This window comes from Cupressus sempervirens, chromosome 8 (genome assembly GCF_028749045.1).
Source record: "Cupressus sempervirens isolate cs-2001-9-10 chromosome 8, ASM2874904v1, whole genome shotgun sequence".
NCBI classification, from domain to species: domain Eukaryota; kingdom Viridiplantae; phylum Streptophyta; class Pinopsida; order Cupressales; family Cupressaceae; genus Cupressus; species Cupressus sempervirens.
This window is the reverse complement of record NC_143125.1, coordinates 775882441-775900599: the sequence shown is the minus strand read 5'-3', so window position 1 is coordinate 775900599 and position 18159 is coordinate 775882441. Positions and strand designations below refer to the sequence as shown.

The 18159-nt window shown below is 34.7% G+C and overlaps 1 protein-coding gene across 1 annotated transcript; it reads left to right on the top strand.

The window, feature by feature from the left end:
- The first annotated feature begins 414 nt into the window (after positions 1-414).
- Positions 415-2240, top strand: LOC149544719 (uncharacterized). The gene is made up of 4 exons (XM_089796432.1): positions 415-624; positions 1083-1609; positions 1755-1785; positions 1885-2240. The coding sequence occupies exon 2, from the start codon at positions 1162-1164 to the stop codon at positions 1600-1602; it is 441 nt and encodes a 146-aa protein (XP_089652558.1). The 5' UTR covers positions 415-624; positions 1083-1161; the 3' UTR covers positions 1603-1609; positions 1755-1785; positions 1885-2240.
- Positions 2241-18159: the final 15919 nt, after the last annotated feature.

Sequence of the window (18159 nt, the reverse complement as noted above, 5' to 3'; positions counted from 1 at the left end):
ACCAACTCATTAATGAATAATATATTTTACTATTTATTATATAAACAATTTAAATATATATATACTTATTGTATAAGTTTCGCATAAAAATTATATTATTTATTGAAAATTTTATATCATTAATAGTCTACAAATAAACAATAAAAATGTGAAGTCCTTGAGGCTGTTTCGGTCAATATCAGTAAAAAAATAGATTTAATTTTATACAAAATTAATTAAAATTACAACGAAATAGATATGTTTTTATATTCAATTAAAAGCAGTTGGGTTTGGCAAAATAGGGAACTTAAATTTTTCCCGTCATGTAAAGTTGACAATTGTTTTTCACCTGGTTTCCTAAAACGGTAAAAATGGCGGACTACAATTTTGACGGAGAAAGTTTGAAGAAGAGAGTTGAAAAATTTCCGAAAGTAGGTCATAATCTGCTCGCCTATCGGTCGGAAAGTTGTTTAAAGTCGTTCGCCTTCACTCTTTGGAGTGTACGCTTAATTTGACGGAGACAAAAAACAAATACAGTCAAGATAATCTGTAGGCTAAATAAAGGGCAGAATGTTTTCCGTTCAGGCCTAAACCAGATTCAGAAGCTTACTTTATTTGCTTGAGCGAGGGATTTCCCGATTCTCGGTATGGTAAAGTGTAAACAGATGTTTAATTTATTGAATTGCTGAGAATTGTTTAAGAAATGGCTTATTTGGCCAAATAAAATGTGTGTTCTCAGTTTTGTCTTAAAATGCTTTAAATTTGACCGTTTTTATTATGACGAGTTAAAATGCTTTAAATTTCAGTGGCGGAGATAATTTTCTGATAATAACGACCTTAAAATGCTTGCTGTTCCGAAAATGTTTACGATTTGGTTCGTATTGACCCAAAAAAACTAGATTTTGCTGAAATTCATGGTTTTCAAATGATTTATCAAGGATTAGTCGAATTACAGTTCAGAGTACAAAGTTGACTGTGATATTTGGCCTTGTAAGGCTCGCCTTCCTTCAATTTCGCAAATTACACTAGAAAAAGGAGATTTTCCTTACTTTTTCCGATGTTTTTCGACTTTGGAATAATTTAATGCACGGTTTTGGTAGCAGGTTAAAAGAGGAACAAAATTTTGCTGCGACGGCGAAGTAACCATTTTTATCTGAGGGGTTTTCTGTCTTTTGTGACACTATGTGTTCCGATACGGTTAATTTGAGCTATGTACCAGTGATAAACTGGTCCGAATCGAGCTCAGACTTCGTAAGTCTTCTCCATGCTGCGGACGAAGGAGAGAATGATTATTATGGTCCTTACAGATTTAGAGGAAGCCGGAATTATTTAGCCAGGCAAGCTTTTCTTCGGAGCTATAAGTTTTCCGCTGAAGAAAGTTTTAAAGATAGGCTCAGGAGATCAGTCCGCAGGCTGAACGAGGAATCCGAAGAGCTTTTGAAGGATTCTCTTAAGAAGTTGAAGAAAAATACGAAATCCTTTGTGAAACGCTGCCATTGCGAGGTTCCTCTAGCGAATAAAATCAGACAAGATGAATTCATGACCTTGTTCCTCTTTCAGTCCTTTAGGAAATCGTGCTGCTTCACAGCATATCCTGAGCCTTTCTTATTACTGAAGAAATGACGTTCTGGTAGAGATTCTTCAATTTAGACTTTGCTTTTACATTTTCCGCAGATTAATTAATCAGAATCTGACTCTTAAAACTGTTGTAAGCAAATTTGGCGACTTATTTTTAGTCTAGCTCATTCAAATTGCTGTAATTTGTTGTGATGCAGAGTTTGCAAGATTATTTGAGGCGGTTTTCAGGTGAAGAAATTAAGGATTCTTCCAATAATTGTAAGAAAATTTTACGACGATTATTAGTCTAGTTCATTCAGATTGATGTTTTTTTTTTTTGTGATGCAGAGTGTGCCAGAAAATTTGAAGTGTTTTCAAGTGAAGAAATTAAGGATTCACAAGATCTCTGGAACTTCGATCAATTAGTATTATAATCTCTTTACATAGGAAAACTGATATTGGAGGTATTAAATGGATAGGTGCGATCTACGAATAGTGCAATGAATGGGCAGGGAGAAGTAAATTAATGTTAAATTTGAAAGCTTTAGATAGTTTTCCTGGAAAGTGAGGTGCAATATGCAAATGTTAGCAAAAGCTTAAGCAACTATGTAATATTTAAAATGTAATGATCGGAAGTCGTCAATGTAAAATATGATTAATTTCTTTCCTTAAGTAAAACAAATGAATGATGGATTTTCAGTTTATTTTAGTAGATTTTGAATATTCTTAAGTGTAAAGAAGAAATGATCTTTTTGTTGAGTGTAAAGAAATATTAAGGGGGAAGATTTCGCGCATCAGTATGTTAATAAATGCTATGTAGCTTGATAACTCAGCTAAGGGCATAAATCATAGCAGAGCACTAATGCTACATGTATGATCACTTCGTTTTCGTCTTAGAATTAATATCATGGGACAGGCCAAACATGTGGATAGTCTTAATATCATGGGACAGGCCGAACAATCACCCACTTTGCGTATAGCCTTTTTTCAAATATAAAACAAAATTGAAACTATCTTGATATACACTTGGCAGCCCTGCATGCTACAAAGTTTGCAAACAGGATGCTTGTATACTTTTTCTAACATTGATGAGGCTTGATTGCAAAAATGACCAACTACATTCTATAGTTCTACCTTAAGTCTTACGTTATCATTTAATTCTTAAAAACATTTAGATTCGTTTTCTTGAAGCAATACATGATTTTAATGAATAAGATAAACTAGTTGAATTATTTGGAGTTGTGAGAGACTATGCAATAGAAATTTGAAATTAATGAGCAAGAATCTATTTAGTTGATTTAACTGGTCACATGCTTATTACTTAAATAATAAAATTGATACATAGCTTATAGTTGCAACTTCTTATATATGCTAGGAGTAAAATGATGAAATATTGAGTAGGTTACTCTTAAACTTTATGGATTGATTATGCATGCTTCCAAATCAAAGAGAATGCATCTTCTTTGAGGAAAGGCAGAGATGATTATAAAAAATATATCTTGTAATAAGTGTAAACATAGAAGAAAGAGATATTTTTCAAAGACATCTACCTTCATGAATAGAGGAGATATTTGATGAAGATAAAAATATTTGAGGAGAAGAAAAACAAGAGCACACACCTTCCCCATTACCAAGTATCAAGATTCTTGGTGAAGGACAACACATTTTGTCACCTAATTAAGAGATCATTTATAATAAGCATACACTACCAATCAAAGAAGATGTTGTAAACAAGGATGTAGACCTTCTAAAAAGGAGAAAATCCTCATGTTGAACAAGCCATTCTATGCAAGAAGGAAAATCATCTTATAGAAGATAAAAATCAACAAAGGGAAAATTAGTTTTCAAAAAGATGAACGATTGAAACATTATTCTTACCCCCGAACAATGGTGATAAGGATAAGAAAGACTATTATATTTCTCATAAAGTAGGATTATTTATAGAATTGTACTATGATGCATTACATAGAGCCCCCAGCAAGGTAAGCTACCAATGTTAAATAAAGTTGAGAAACATACAAGGAGTTTAGATATTATATACAATAATCATGACAAAGATGCCATTTATTGCTACTTGTCATTTTAATGATACCCTAATCAATGAATTATTGTGTTTTACACTTCAAATAAAGACATTCAATAGTTTTATGGCCATGAATTTGATGATGTTGAACACACCACAAGGCTGGGTGTGTGGGTGAATTAGTCTTGAATAGAAAAACTTTTTCTATCATAAACACTTATTAATTAGCTTTATCCAACTATTCATCAATGAAAGATATTGCAATGAACACACAAACATGTGAACACAATATTTTTACATTGAAAATACATTACAGGAAAACCACTAAGAATTACATTCACTATATGAATATGCTTCAATATGATGTCAAAGTGAAGGAAGCTCACTACTCTTGATTTGGGATTGCAAGATAATGCGCACAACCTTAGAGAAATATATATAAAGGTAGAAGTACAAAGTTGTATCTCACTTATAAAGAAAATGACCCACACTTATTCAAGTTTTTAAATAGAATCATTAAAAGATGGGATACATTGACAGTTTCCAAATGATGTAAACTAATAAAATATTTAATTTTTAATCGATTTTATGTTTATAATTTTTGTATAACATTAAAATTTTATAAAAATATTTAATGTTTAATAAAATTAAAACAAAAATGTAGTTGCTAATAAAATAATGAGATTGGAGCTACATTTGTTGGAAACTACAATTTGAACAATTGTGATGTTGTCATTGATGTAAAACCTACTGGAGATACATTTATTAATAGTGCAGAATGTCATATCTATTGATTGATGAAGGGGATTTGAAAAGAGAGATGACTAGATGAACTAGTGATGTTGTTGAGTGATAAGGTGCAAGAATGATGGAATTACAATGGGTACTTGATCAATTAGTCTTTGACAAGATGATATTTTGTTCATGATAGAAACAATAGTCCACCAAGATAACTGAGAGTTGGGGGGGGGAGGGATGGGGGTGAATCAATTATCTAACAATTGAAACATTTATCTTCTTTAAACAAACTTAACAGTTCAACCAAAGTAAACAACAACCATAATAAGATGCACATAGACAGTTACACTAGATGTATTGACTAGGGAAACCCTTGATCAGAGGGAAAAGCTCGGTGGGAATGATGCCCACAAGATGATGTACTAATTTATAAATATTCCTTGTTAGAGGATGGACCTTGTTAGGAGTCTATTACAACATTCAGTACATATGAGTCCATGTTAGGAGACTTTGAATCCCTATTAGGAGATTCCAACCTTGTTAGAAGTTGTTATACAATGTATACAAGGTGAGCTCACTGCCCAAACATGCAATTTCAACTACAAGAAGAGCTCACCGTTCAAAAATGCAATTTATTGTTATGTTCTTCTTTCCTTTGTTCTGTCAACTGAACCAATTACTATTAAACCTTGTGGACCAAGTCATGAACCTTAGATCCAAATATCAAACCTTGGATCACTCAGCAAAACATCGATAATGAAGTTTCCTTCACTTTCGCTCTGCACTGCCCAACTTGACATTCTACTCTTATTGCTACTTACAACCAAATGCATACAATACCATTTCTAATGATAAAGGAAAATGTCCTTCCTTTATACCAAGTCCATAAAACAATTTCTTGAGTTTGCTATTAGACCTTCTTAATTAATCATTATAGGACCACATTAAGAACACATTACACTTAGTGATAACATTAATCTTTTGCCTTGCAACTTAAATATTTTTTCATACATGTAATATTATGATGAGCGAGCTTAGACATGTCATCACCAATGTGTCTTCTTCACATCCTAAACCTTGATTCTTAGAATAATGACTTTGCTAGGAGATTTAACAAGTTTACCAAAATATGCCTCTGTAAACTCTATCTCAGAACAGACATAACCAAAACTTACATAACTTCTTCTTATAACTTCTTCATCTAACATTAATTGCATATACTAGATACTCAGAAGTATCTCCCATAACCTTAGATAGTGAGAATACTCAACTAACCATCTGTACCAACTTGATCTTTCCATTGTTCTTCTGCCAAATACAATAGAAGACTACCATGTTGACATCAATGATAAACTCAGTCATGAATGTAACATATCATCATAGTAACATACTACAATACTCCTCCATAGGAATATCACCAGTATTCATGCTTTTAACAATCTTCCCATTTGGCATTGATGGCAACATAGATGAAAAAAACTACTTCCAAGAATACCAACAAAAGACTATTCAAATCCTCTTCATCAATCATTCTCCCCCAATGATATACCTCAATGTGCTTTTTGTCAAACTATCATTCCATGTTTTACTTCTTCCAAACATATTGTACTCATGGTGTTTTTCATGTTGCACTTCTCCCCCATTGACATCAATGTCAAAGGTTTTAGGAATTATCAAACTCAACAACAACTAATTCTCACTAGCTCAAGTGTCCAAAAACACTATTCAAAACAATAGCCAACAAGAGTCCTAGATGACTCTATCCATCATAGATACTCCCCCATACAGGAAGCATCAACATTCATGCTTCCAACAATCTCTCAACAATCTTTGCTTCCAATGATCTGCTCGGATGGGTGATTCTTTATCATATTCTTTTCTGAAGTAGGAGTTGCCATCTCAACTCTTGGATCTACTGAAGGTTCTGAGATTTTTTCCTATGTTAACTCTCCTTCATTCTACAAATCATTGTTAGTCTCAAGAAATACCTCATCATTCCATGGCTTAGTAACAACATCATCATCAAAGTTGTTATAAACTATTCTCTCTTATATCCTAAATTTTTCATCAATTCTCACACTTGCACTTTCCATAATAGTCTCCAAAGCTATCTCTTCTAATATTTTCTTTTCATTAACCAATCTAGACTCATTAACATAGTCTTTCAAGGATCTTTCCATACTTTCTTTAATTCTTCAACTTTATTAGAAAGTAGATTCTTTCTAGCTTTTCTCAATCTCTTGGGAGATCTACTCAAAAAAAGACCAAATTCTTTACATGTCCAAAAAACAAAAAATTTCATACCTTCTGGTTCTCTCTTCATAAGTAGATCAATACCCTCCTTTATCTTTATATCTTATTCTAATATACATTTATCTTTTCTTGTGCTCTTGTTCCCTTGTATACAACAAAAGGATTATGGATCTAAAAACTCAATACTTTGCTCTTTGTACAAATTTGATAACTCACCAAGAATTTCTATCATTCAGGTTTTAAAAGTTCTTCTATTAGATATAGGACAATGTTTCCTGAACATGCTCACCATGGATCTCCCAAAGTTGTTAAACTTTATCTTCAAGGACTTGATGCTCTGATACCAATTGTTAGAAACAATCGTACACTAAGATAATTGAGAGGGGGGAGGGGGGAGGTGAATTAGTTATCTAAAAATTAAAACATTTATCTTCTTTAAACAAACTTAACCATTCAAAAAAAGTACACAACAACCATAATAAGATGCACATAGGCAATTACACTAGATATGTTGACTAGGGAAACCCTTGATCAGAGGGAAAACCCCAGTGGGAATGATGCCCACAAGATGATGTACTAATAGAAATATTCCTTGTTAGAGGATGGACCTTGTTAGGATTCTATTACAACATTCAATACATATGAGTCCTTGTTAGGAGACTTTTAATCTCTTTTAGGAGATTCCAACCCTATTAGGAGTTGTGCCAATACTATTAGGAGTTGTATTTCAATGTATACAAGATGAGCCCATTGCTCAAATATGCAATTTCAACTACAAGAAGAGCTCACTTCTCAAACATGCAATTTACTATTATGTTCTTCTTTCCTTTATTCTATCAACTAAGCCACTCACTATCAAACCTTGTAGACTAGGTCACAAACCTCAAATCCAAATATCAAACCTTGGATCACTTAGCAAAACTTCAGTAATGAAGTTTCCTTCACTTCCGCTCTACTCTACTCAACTTCACATTTTGCTCTTACTGCTACTTACAATCAATCCAAATCCATACAATACCATTTCTAATGATAAAGGAAAATTTCCTTTCTTTATATTGAGTCCATAAAACAATCCCCTAAATTGGTTGTTAGACCTTCTCAATTAATCACTATAGGACCACATTAAGAACATGTTACGCTTAGTGATAACATTAATCTTCTGCATTACAACACGAATATCTTTTTGTACACATAATATTATGATGAGCGAGCTTAGCCATGTCATCACCAATATGTATTCTTCACATCCTCAATCTTGATTCTTGGAATAACAACTCTACTAGGAGATATAACAAGTTTACTAGAACATGCCTCTGTAAAATCTATCTTAGAATTTATCATTTCTTCATTTTATGTTAACTACATATACTAGATACTTAGAATTATCTCCCATAACCTCAGATAGTGAGAATACTCAACTAGCCATCAGTATCAACTTGATCTTTCTGTTGTTCTTCTAACAGATACCATAAAAGACTACTTTGTTGACATCAATGAAAAAATCAGTCATGAATGTAACATATCATCATAGTAACATATCTACGATACTCCCCCATAGAAATATCATCAGCATTCATGCTTCCAACAATCTCTCAACAATTCAGTTATTCAATGAAGTGTAGATGTGTTGAGTTAAACACAAGAAAATCATAGAAAAATGTGGCTAGTCAATGAAGGATCCAAAATAGAAGATTAAGGAAATTAAGAGTTATCCAAGAAAATAGTATTAATTGAATGATAGTTATGACTAAGAAATTCGAAGAAGTGAAGTATAGTAGTGACCGAGTGAACTAGTAAAAGATGAGCAAGACAAAACACTAGTCACTGAGCTACAATGTGTTAGCCTAGTGTCAACAAAAGTTAGAATTTGTGAAACAATTAAGTTTGAGGCTATAAAAATTTTCCTAAAGGAAAAATTCACCTAGGAACTAAGAACTCAAACACAAGCACAACTGTAGACTAGAAAGAGAGAGTATGACCAGAATGATGATATATTCATTCAATATGCCATGTCAAGTACACTAGGAGTGCCTGTATATAAAAGCCTCTAAGATACATCTAGAATATCTCATAATCAGCATCATGATATGTCATACAACTAGGCACATATCCACCAGAAATGGGTTATCCTCCATTAAGCATAGAAGTGAGTGCGGTGATGAGAGGATAAGCCTACAAGGGTGTAACATGCAAATCAATGTTGTAGACACCATGTTCTAAAATAGAGTTGTGTACTCCTGCGTTGTCAACATGATAACTTAAAAAGGTGCACAAAATCCTAAGTGTCTCATAGAATAAAAAAGTAAAATAATGCAAAATAATAAAATAATGCATTAACCTAAGTAAACTTAAGTGTAAATAGTAAATACATATTTACACCAACACCCCCCCTTAAGTGCAACTTAGGGGAATGCCCTTAAGCTTACAAAAACTAGGATGAAGATGCATGATGCGTCCTAGCTTCTATGCCATGTCAAGTACCCATGTACATAATGAAATGTAATCTCTCATAAAGTAGAGAAAGAGGGAAAACCTCATGGGAAAAACCCTCCCCCAAAAAGAGAGATGAATAGGGATGGATGGATGGATAGAGTAATCAAGACCCCTCCATTATGACATACATCCAACATATACATAAGAGAATGATGAGAGGAGAAAGAGAGATAGAATAGGGTCCCCCCGCCCCCCCCCCCCACACACACACACAAAAGAAGAATGCCAACAAGTGAAAGCTACTCCGATGAAGAAGCTAGTCCAAGAGTGCAAAATGATGTTCCTCCCCTTTGGAGAAACAAAGGAAAAGGTACAATCCTAAAGATGTATGGTGGCTCTGAAACCTGCTCAAATATCCCTATGCTGATGCTGATGTGCACCCCTTCCAATTGTGCTGAAAAGAACAAATGTAGATCTGGAAAGGATGTCTATTGAACCTGTTCCAAAGAACCATCTATCTCCTCAATTGACAAAGAGACCTCCTCTAATTGATGTACATAAGGATCCAAAATCACGCCAACCTGTGAAGATTGATCATGTAGAGAATGGACATGAGGGTCAGAGTAAGCCCTCACAACAACTATTGAAGGATTATCGTTATCAATGAAAAGATGTAAGTCCTCAAGTTTGTCTCCCATGTCAACTAAAGCTGGAGCTAGAAGATGAGATGTACCATACTGTATTGGCCCTTTCACTATGGCTATATAAGCACGTGCACTAGACTGATGATGTGACCTCTCACTACAACTATTAATAAAACCCCATGTGTTTGAATCTATTGAAGCACTATCACTAGCGTCACTATCAGTTTCCAATGTGTATGATGTGCATAGAGGATTAGAGGATAAGCTAGGTGAACTTTCCTCAAAATGAACATCCTTCTCCATAAAGATCTTGTGTGCCTCTAGATCCATAAGTCTGTAAGTTTTTGCATTATCTTCATAACTAATGAAGGTAGAAGGCCTAGGTGCTGGTGCCTTGCAACCCCTGGAAGATAGGTTTGCCCATGTTGGACAACCGAAGACTTGGAAGTGAGTCACAACTGGTTTTCTACCACACCATGCCTCAAAAGGAGTCTTCCCATCTAAGACATTATGAGGATACCTATTAAGTATGTGAGTAGCACTGCTAATGGCTTCAACTTCAAAGGTAGGATTGAGAGACTTCTCTTTTATCGTGCAACTTGCCATGGTTTTGAGAGTCCTAATCCTCATAGCTACAACATCGGTCTTGTGTGGACTGAATTCTAGTGGATTCTGAAGATTAATCTCCTCAATTCTACAAAAGTATGTAAGTCTCCTATTGACATATATGTTCTCATTGTCCACCCTCACTAGCTTGATGGCATTCCTTGACTTATGTTCAACATGAGTCTTATAGTCTTGATGCTTATGAAACACTTCACTCTTGTGATAAAGGAAGTAGACCCAAGTGAATCTTGAAAAGTCATCAACAAATGTGAGGATGTAGCGGCCTTGGTTGATTGAAATCACTACAAGTGTCCTACTAAAACCATGTGAACTAATTGAAGAACACTTGGAGCTCGAGAAGACTTCCCTTTATCATAATTCTCCTTGAGATGCATATCCACTGAACATGATGAACACTCTCCCTCAAAAAAATTGATGTTAGGTAAACCTTTGACCATATGTTTTGAGAAAAGTTGCTAAAGAGAACAGAAGTCAAGGTGACTTAGGCACAAAGTGGGAGAAGGAATAAACCCTCTTGTCATCATTAACCTTCCCCACTGCAACCAATGAATCATCTCTTAGACTTCACACCATCACTAAATCTAGAAGGAACTCAACTTTATGACCATCTCCAAGGTGAGTGATTTGGTAAATTGATAGGAGATTGGAGCTAAAGTTTGGAATGTAGAGAATATATTTGAATTCCCCATTTTCCATTTCCAAATGTCCTTTCCCTTCAACTTCCATTTTAGTATCATCTCCCATGAAGATGTGTGGTACCTTTGACTACTTTAATGAAGAAAAATCTCCCTTTGAAGAACCCATATGGTAAGAGGCACCTGAGTCAAGTATCCATTCCAAAGAGGAGCTTGTGTTTGCCATAAGTGCATGACCTTTACCCTTTGAAGAGGTTGGAGTTGAATCCTTGGAAGTACTTGGCACTTGAATCTTGTTCTTCTTGAGTAGATTTTCTAACTCATCGATTCTTTTAGTTTTGCAATGGTGCTCATAATGATTTGGCTTTTTACAATATGCAAAAAATAGTTTTTCCTTCTTGTCATTACTTCCCTTCTTGTTGGAACAAGAACTACCTTGTTGAGAGGAGGATTGTTGTGTCTCAGACTGTGATTTCTACTTCCATTGCTTCTTCTTGTTGTTGCTTTTCCCTCCTTGACTTGATTGGTGCTCATCACTAGCCATCAAGGCTTTGTTCTTTGATGACTTGAGAAGTCCTAAATCCATCAAGTGAGATTGTTCAACAATCAACATCTTTGTGAATGCATCAAATGTAGGCTTTTGGTAAGCAGATTCTATGGTCAACGGGTGTAAGAATTGAAACTCGAAACAAAGGAAGCATACTCTAAAGGTAGCCTCTTCAAGATGTGATGAATCAACTTTTCATCCTTCATGGGGTTTCCACAATCTTTAAGAAGTGCCTTATAATCATTGGCTTTGTTGATGTAATCCTAAATTGTGTCAAAGTTCTTTGGATCCAAGAGAAGTAGATCATCCTCAATCTAAAATCCCTTTTCTTCATCCACCTTACCATACAACTATTCAAGTTTATCCCAAGCTTCTTTAGATTTTGAACAATTGGTAATGTGAAAGAGGAGATCCCTATGTACACAATGCCTAATAACTTCTAAAGCCTGTTGGTCTTGTCTTTGTCATTCAATGAGTTCTTTAGCATTAGTAGGTTTAGGAATTTTACCATCAACATAAAGACTATATCATTTTTCCATTAATCTACTCCATGCAATATCTTTCTATGTAGAATAGTTGCATGAAGTTAGAGGATGACATTTAAAACCCATGATGTAGAAATTGAAAACAACACAAAAGAGAGATACAAGAACATAGTACACCCCCTTCACTCAATCAAATGACCCTAGCAAAAAAGATGCTTTTGGCACTTTATAAGTAGTGTGTTTACAATGGGCCACTTGTCAAAATGAACAAAGTGGACTTTTTGATTTTTCTTTTTATAGCTACCTTATGAGGCTCAAATCTATCACCAAGCACTATAGCTCAGATTTACAACTATTTTAGAAAAGAATGAAAACTTTACAATGTTGAAAAAGGCCTTGTTCTAAAAGTGAGATTTTGTTCCACACAACCCTAGAATCTAACTTTAGATTTGGAAAGTAGGAAAACAAATATGCACTTTCAAAAAAAAAAAATAGAAATTGAAAAAGTGACTAGATGTGCCTGTACGAAGTGTTTGAAGTTGCAAAAAGTAAGATTATGTAGGTATAGTCACCAAAAAATACAATTTTTACAAAATCTATGCACCAAAACTAGAAAACAACACTACCACTAGAAAATTTAGGAAATTCTATCAATTTCAAAAAATAATTGCACTCAAATTGGTGTCTGGATGTCCGAGTTATGGGCTCGCAAAGTCAAGTTGCCAAATTGAAAAGCAATCTAGAGAGGGGTCTAGAAGGAAATATGCTTTCCTAAATTTGACAGTCAAATAGTCACCACTACAGTGATAAAATGATTAGGTTTGATGGTCAAATGATCATCAAATTTAACCTATTGATTGGATGACATCATCAAAAAAAGCCCCTTGTTGACATGAATTATTGTACTGTATGGAATGTATGGATCCATACGTGGATGTGGCAGAAAAGCCAGATTCCACATGGCACATGGTAGTTTTTATCTTACATGTTAGTGTACATGTATCAACTACTTGAAAGGTCCATGTTGTTGGGTGATGCGACGCGCTCCCCTGCCCACAGGTGGTTAATTATGTGGTGTTCCATGTTCACTAACAGTCATGGCTTTTGGTGCAACGACAAATGGGCCCTACAATTGGTATCAAAGCTTGGTTTTGGCCTGGTCATGGGTTCAAATCTCCCCGGTGCCTTCTTGACCCGCATAAGCACCTGGTATGTGCGTCGAGGGGGAGATTGTTGGGTGATGCGACGCGCTCCCCTGCCCACAGGTGGTTAATTATGTGGTGTTCCATGTTCACTAACAGTCATGGCTTTTGGTGCAACGGTAAATGGGCCCAACACATGTGGCTAGGTACTTTGATAGCATGGTTGATAGTTGTTCGAGTCAGTGTAAGACATATGTCGAACTAGAATTGGTTGCAAATTCCACTATGTATGTGTACGTGGTAGAGGAAAGTACTCTGTGCTATTATTGAAAACTTCAAACAATGCATTGGAAGGAAAAAAGAGCAGCCCAAAATCTTTAAAATCACGCCAGAAGTTTACGTGTGTCACCACTAGATTTAAAGCCCTCGCCAGAGAAGCTAATCCCCATGTCAAAATATACACTAATTCTGCCAGTGTTATTTCTATGGGCTTAAAAAATAGCGATCGCCGATGAAAAGAAGTGATGGGTTGGAGAATAGTCTACGTGCCAAAGAACTTCACCACTCACCGAGAAACAAAAAGCCCACCTAATTTCCAAATGGGCAGGAGAGTGACAATAGAGTATGGGCTGAAATTTCTTCAAACAATGCTAGAATGTTTGCTAGAAGGTGGGCTATCGCAGTGACCAAAATGTCAGCTAGAGTTTGAGTTAAGTATGCCAAAATATATTCCATGGCTAGAATATCAAATTGCATGCTGCAAATTTGAGAATGGCCATCAAGATTCCTTTTACAGTGTGCGGGGGTAGTGGGATTTAATCCCACATGCACCCTACTATGAGACTATCTAGTGTTTTAAAAAATACACATTGCAACACTTAAAAAAAAAACCCACGAGTTTGGGGCTGGTTGGTGTGTACTTGGCTACTGTCGAAAGGTTTGGTGCTTCGTCAGACCTTGGGATGAGTCACCTACTTTAGTTGCTAGAAAATTGTACAGTGCTCGCTTCTTGTGCCAAATTTTGACTGGTATAACCACAAATTAAAGAATGTTCTCCTACAACAAATAATAAATACCTCCAAATGGCAGAGCCAAGGTGTCACTGCTCAGTTTTGCTATAAAAAAATCTCTATTGGGTGCCAGAAAGGTAAAAGAAATTTCAAAAATTTGCAGTAGAAAAAGTAGAGAGAAAGAAATATAGATCCAAAAATGAATTAATAAGATTTGCAAATGACCATACTCGAACTGTAAATCAGGGCCTTTGGGGTCTGATTTGAAATTATTTTTTTTGCCTCATAGTCGACTTTAGGCCAAGGTAGCCAAGTTTATAGTCAATTTTTTCCAATTCAATGTTTTGGATGCAATGGCGAGGTCAAATCTGGCTCTAGACACTCCCAATTTCTATAGTACTCTAGATTCAGGCTAAGGTTTTGAAGCAACAATGGTCTTGAAATGGCTATGTGATGAGAAAGTCTCCAAGATCTTATACCACATAAGAATTTTTCTAAGGAAAAAATTCACCCAGGAACTAAGAACTCAAACACAAGCACAACTATAGACCAGAAGGAGAGAGTATCATTAGTATGACGATATATTCATTCAATATGCCATGTCAAGTACACTAAGAGTGCCTGTATATAAAGGCCTCTAAGATACATGTAGAGTGCCTCATAATTAGCATCATAATATGTCATACAACTAGGCACATGTCCACCAGATATGGGTTATCCTCCATTAAGCACAAAAGTGAGTGTGGTGATGAGAGGATAAGCCTACAAGGGTGTGACATGCAAATCAGTGTTGTAGACACCATGTGCTAAAATAGAGTTGAATACTCCTATGTTGTCAACATGACAACTCAAAAGGGTGTACAAACTCCTAAGTCTCTCACAAAATAAAATAATTAAATAATGCAAAATAATTAAATAATGCATTAACCTAAGTAAACTTAAGTGAGTGTAAATAGTAAATACGTATTTGCACCAATAGATGCTGACATGGTTAAATTTTTGGATTAGTTTTTTATTAAGTAAAATAGGTTTTAATGGGTTCCTGAAAGCCAATAGTAAAAAAAAGAAACTGACGTTAAGTCTTGAGCATGAAGCAAAGAAATAGGAAATAACTGGCAATAGAAGGCTAGGAGAACTTGACAAAACAAAACACAACCTTTGAAAGAGAAGGCATGCCTAGCAAATGAAAAACCAAAGGAAAAATAGAAAAGTTAGGGGAACCAATTAGGGCACCATATTTTTTACCACCTCAATAGCCTTGAGCTCCATCCTTTCCATTGTCTTAGCCACTTCACTCATCAATTGTATGTTATTAGGAGAGTCATCCTTGTCCCTCTTCTTCTTGTTTGATCTCATTCTATTTATCAGGTTTTCAACAAGGGGGTTATCATCATCTTTTTCTACCCTATTGTGTTGAAAATCTGATTGAAAAGATCATTATTGAGAATGAGTACTATCAAAGAGGGAGATTGTTGCAAAGAAGGAGATTGTTGAAAGAGAATGTTTTCAATCATTGTTTTGTCACTGATGTCAAACCTACTATTTTTTAGAATGACAACTACTTATGAGATCCAAGTACAATCACTTAGTTTATTGATGAAGAGGATTTAGTCAAGAAGATATAACAAAAGTACCTAAGGGAAAGGTTGAGTTATGATTTTGTAATGAAGTGCAAGGATCAGTTAAGAAAATGGTAAAATGATGTATTGACAATATACTTGAAGATACAAATGTTGGCCACACTTAGAAACACTTGAAGAATAAGTTGTAACAAGGATGTGTGCAAAGCTTAACTAAGTTCATTAGTGAGTGCGAAGCAAGCTAGTTCGAGCCAAGTAGATTTTCAATAGGTGCTAAGCAATTGCAAAATCTAGTGTGTGTCGAGTAATGTAGAAGGAGCCGAGTGTGTTCAGGTATTGAGCATTAGGAAAAGCTTAGTGGATGCCAAGTGAATCCATAGTAGGTTTCGAACATCAATAAAATGTAGTTGGTGCTGAGTAAAATAGTATGTGTTGAGCACTAGAATCTCAATAGTGCCAAATGTAGACACCTAAAAACCTTTAGAAAATAAAGTATTTTTATTTTCTGAAAAATTCCTGATGACATCATCATTTATTAATTAATTAATTATTTAATTAATTTATTTATTTTTATGCCATTAAATCCCTTTATCTTAATTAAAAATATTTAATTAAGGAATTCCTCCCAAAAATGTTTAAATCTTATTTAAACATTATTTCCTTATTTATTAATTATTTAATTAATAAATTGACCAAAAAACCCAAAATAAATAAAAATTTTATTTTTTTCCCAAAAGTTGGCCAATTTCCTTAAGACCAATAACCTCTTCCAAAATCTTCTAATCCTTCTTTAATTTTGATTAAAGGCTAATCCCATCATTTCCTACCCCTAATCCCAACTCAAAATATTTAATCAAGATTAAATATTAATCCTCATGTTTATTAAAAATATTTTAATAAATATCTCCTCAACACAAACTCTTGAAATAAATAAAATTGTATTTATTTCATAAAATCTTATCCTAGGAAGTTCTAGACTCTTCTAGAAAGTCTTCATCCTCATCCAAAGCCTCGACTCTTCTAGAAGATGTCTTTAACCCTAATCCTAATCCCCTCCTAACCTTGTCACATTCCCTAAACATGGGTTAAGACTTGCTAACTCAAGCCAAAGTTAACAAATATCTCCTTCTTCACCCACCCTCATTAATTGCAATCCACTTGCCATCCACTTGCCTAGTCCTAAGCCATCTCTAACCCTTCCTCTAATCATTTTTACAACCCTAAGCAAGCTTAAAACCTCCCTAAAACCTCAAATTCGAATTTCATGGTATCTCTCACAAATATCTTCAACCACAAAATTTTATAAAGCCCACAAAGTCATAAATTTTCTTACAAAGCACTTATGAAGGGTCTTTATGAATATTTTATCTCTTGAGCCTCCTTTGTTGACTCATCCTTGCCCTTTCCTCCATCCTCTCACCCTGTGACATGTGTCACTCCCTAATTGGTTGTAATGAAGCACAATCCATGTGTTCTCCTCTTATGCAATCTAAGCCCTCCATGAGCTTTTTCCCATCCTTGCATCCTAGCCCTTGATCCCTCAAGCCCTTTGCCTATTTAAGGAATCCTCTCCCAAGCCATTTTAACACAATCCATGAAGTAAAGTTATAATGCTATTTTGAGAGCCAAATCCATACTAAAGCCATCTATCCACACTAAAAATCCACAATCATCCATTGAAGCCTTTGGAAGCATATTGAGCATACATCCTATCCATTTAGATAAAGCTACTCAACAAGAGAGCTTCTTATTGAGAGAGTCTATTAATGGCTCATATTCTCAATTGAGAGTTCATCTTAGTCTATCTTGAAGTTTATGAATTTTGTTTAGTTTGTAGAAGCTTTATTTAAATTTGGTTTCTATTAGCATTCTAACATTGCTCATATACATTTTGGCACGCCCGGTGGGACCCTGCATGGGTCATCTTTATTAGCTTTTTTAGTCAAGTTTTGTATGTCATTTCCTGATTTTGGCTAATTTTGCTTGTTTTTGTGATTGGTAGGATTGTATAAATTGGTTTTGTAGGTCCACATGAGCATGAAGAAGACAAAGGAACTCGTAGTCTATCTCATAGTATTTTCAGATTTTTCAAGCTTATAGGTGGACAAAGCACTTGGAATTCTTTTTCCTCTTTTTGTCTATATTCTTCTTATTCCATCTACGTCTTCTTCTTCTTCTTGTGGGAGATCCTGGCCATTTTTTTTTAAGGAATAAAAATCATACACACTTCTTTTTAGTGCTTAAAATGAACCCCCAAATCATACTTAAATCCATTAAAAAATTAAAAATTTGCAAAAAGGAAAAAATCTTTTAACAAGTGAAACTAAACCAATCCAATCATTTGCATCCTTGGAACATCAAGGTTTTAGATGCATTCATGCAAAGTTAGGAACACTTCATTTTTGGGAATTTAAAAAGAACTTCAAGTTTCCATTTCAAAAGGTTCAAAATCAACACTAAGTGTACACTAAAATCTAAATCAAACTCAAACCATCAATCAAGGATA

Excerpts from the sequence above, each read along its gene's own strand:
- LOC149544719 (XM_089796432.1), top strand. The coding sequence starts at position 1,162 with ATGTGTTCCGATACGGTTAATTTGAGCTATGTACCAGTGATAAACTGG.